Below are 870 nucleotides of genomic sequence, written 5' to 3'. Positions count from 1 at the left end.
ATTACCATACAACCCATCTTCATCAATACAAAGACCAATTTCTGCATATTTTCCCCTGATACAGCACCAGGCAGAACTCTGAGTTTTCATTTCTGAGTTCTTCCTCAACAGGAATGAGTGAGAATGGAGTGGGGTTTGTTTGGGGTTATTTTTACCTTTAGTTACTGTATATAAAAATAAGAGAAAGGAATTTAACTCTGATTTCTAAAACCATTTGACAAAATGGTTCTTTGTACAGAAGTACTGTATTTTAAAAAAATCCATTTTTTTTTTTATGTCAAAAGCAATTGCTAAGGTCACAGTGGATCCAGTTTTAATCAGCTACAATACTGAAATAATTGGAGGAATTTTTACTGTTACAGATGATAGAAAAGGTTTGCTTTACTTGCTCTCAAGACTTAGTTTAGAATTATTTCTATTAATTCCTATTACCTCTGGAATTGTATGTCATTTTTTAAAATTAGTTTATTAAAATTCTGGAACAGTATCTTCTGGAGAAAGTGATGCTCTGTTGTCTTTTGGTGAATTCAGGAATCTTGGTTCTCCTCAAATCTACTTCCCTTCACTCGGAGAGTCTTCCTGAAGGCACTGGGCCAAAGTCTGATGATGTTCAGACTCTTTTTTTTCATTGGGGCTAGGTAAAACCCAGGTTTTCAGCCTCTCTGACATCTTGTGCGTGTGACCTGGAACTCCACCATTTCAGATCCCTCTGTCATAGCTGGGGCCTCAACTGTATCACAGGCAACGATGAGTCCGCAACCTCCACACCCTCTTCTATTGCTTCAGAAAACCAAGAAGCAAAAAGCTGCAAGTCGTGACTATTACACATGCACTGTTCCTGCAGAGATTTCATTGGGCTCTTCTCAAGCA

The 870-nt window shown here is 37.9% G+C and overlaps 1 protein-coding gene across 1 annotated transcript in view; it reads right to left on the bottom strand.

The window, feature by feature from the left end:
• Nucleotides 1-669, bottom strand: part of CERKL (ceramide kinase like) — a 65,632-nt gene extending 64,963 nt beyond the window's left edge. The window contains 1 exon segment of the mRNA XM_035901432.1: nt 567-669. Within this exon segment, the coding sequence (XP_035757325.1) occupies nt 567-669 (103 nt within the window).
• Between the last annotated feature and the right edge of the window lie 201 nt (nt 670-870).

Source organism: Egretta garzetta, unplaced genomic scaffold (assembly GCF_000687185.1).
Source record: "Egretta garzetta isolate BGI_Z169 unplaced genomic scaffold, ASM68718v1 scaffold539, whole genome shotgun sequence".
Lineage (NCBI taxonomy): Eukaryota > Metazoa > Chordata > Aves > Pelecaniformes > Ardeidae > Egretta > Egretta garzetta.
Note: the sequence above shows the minus strand (reverse complement) of the source record. Positions and strands in the feature narration are given on the sequence as shown.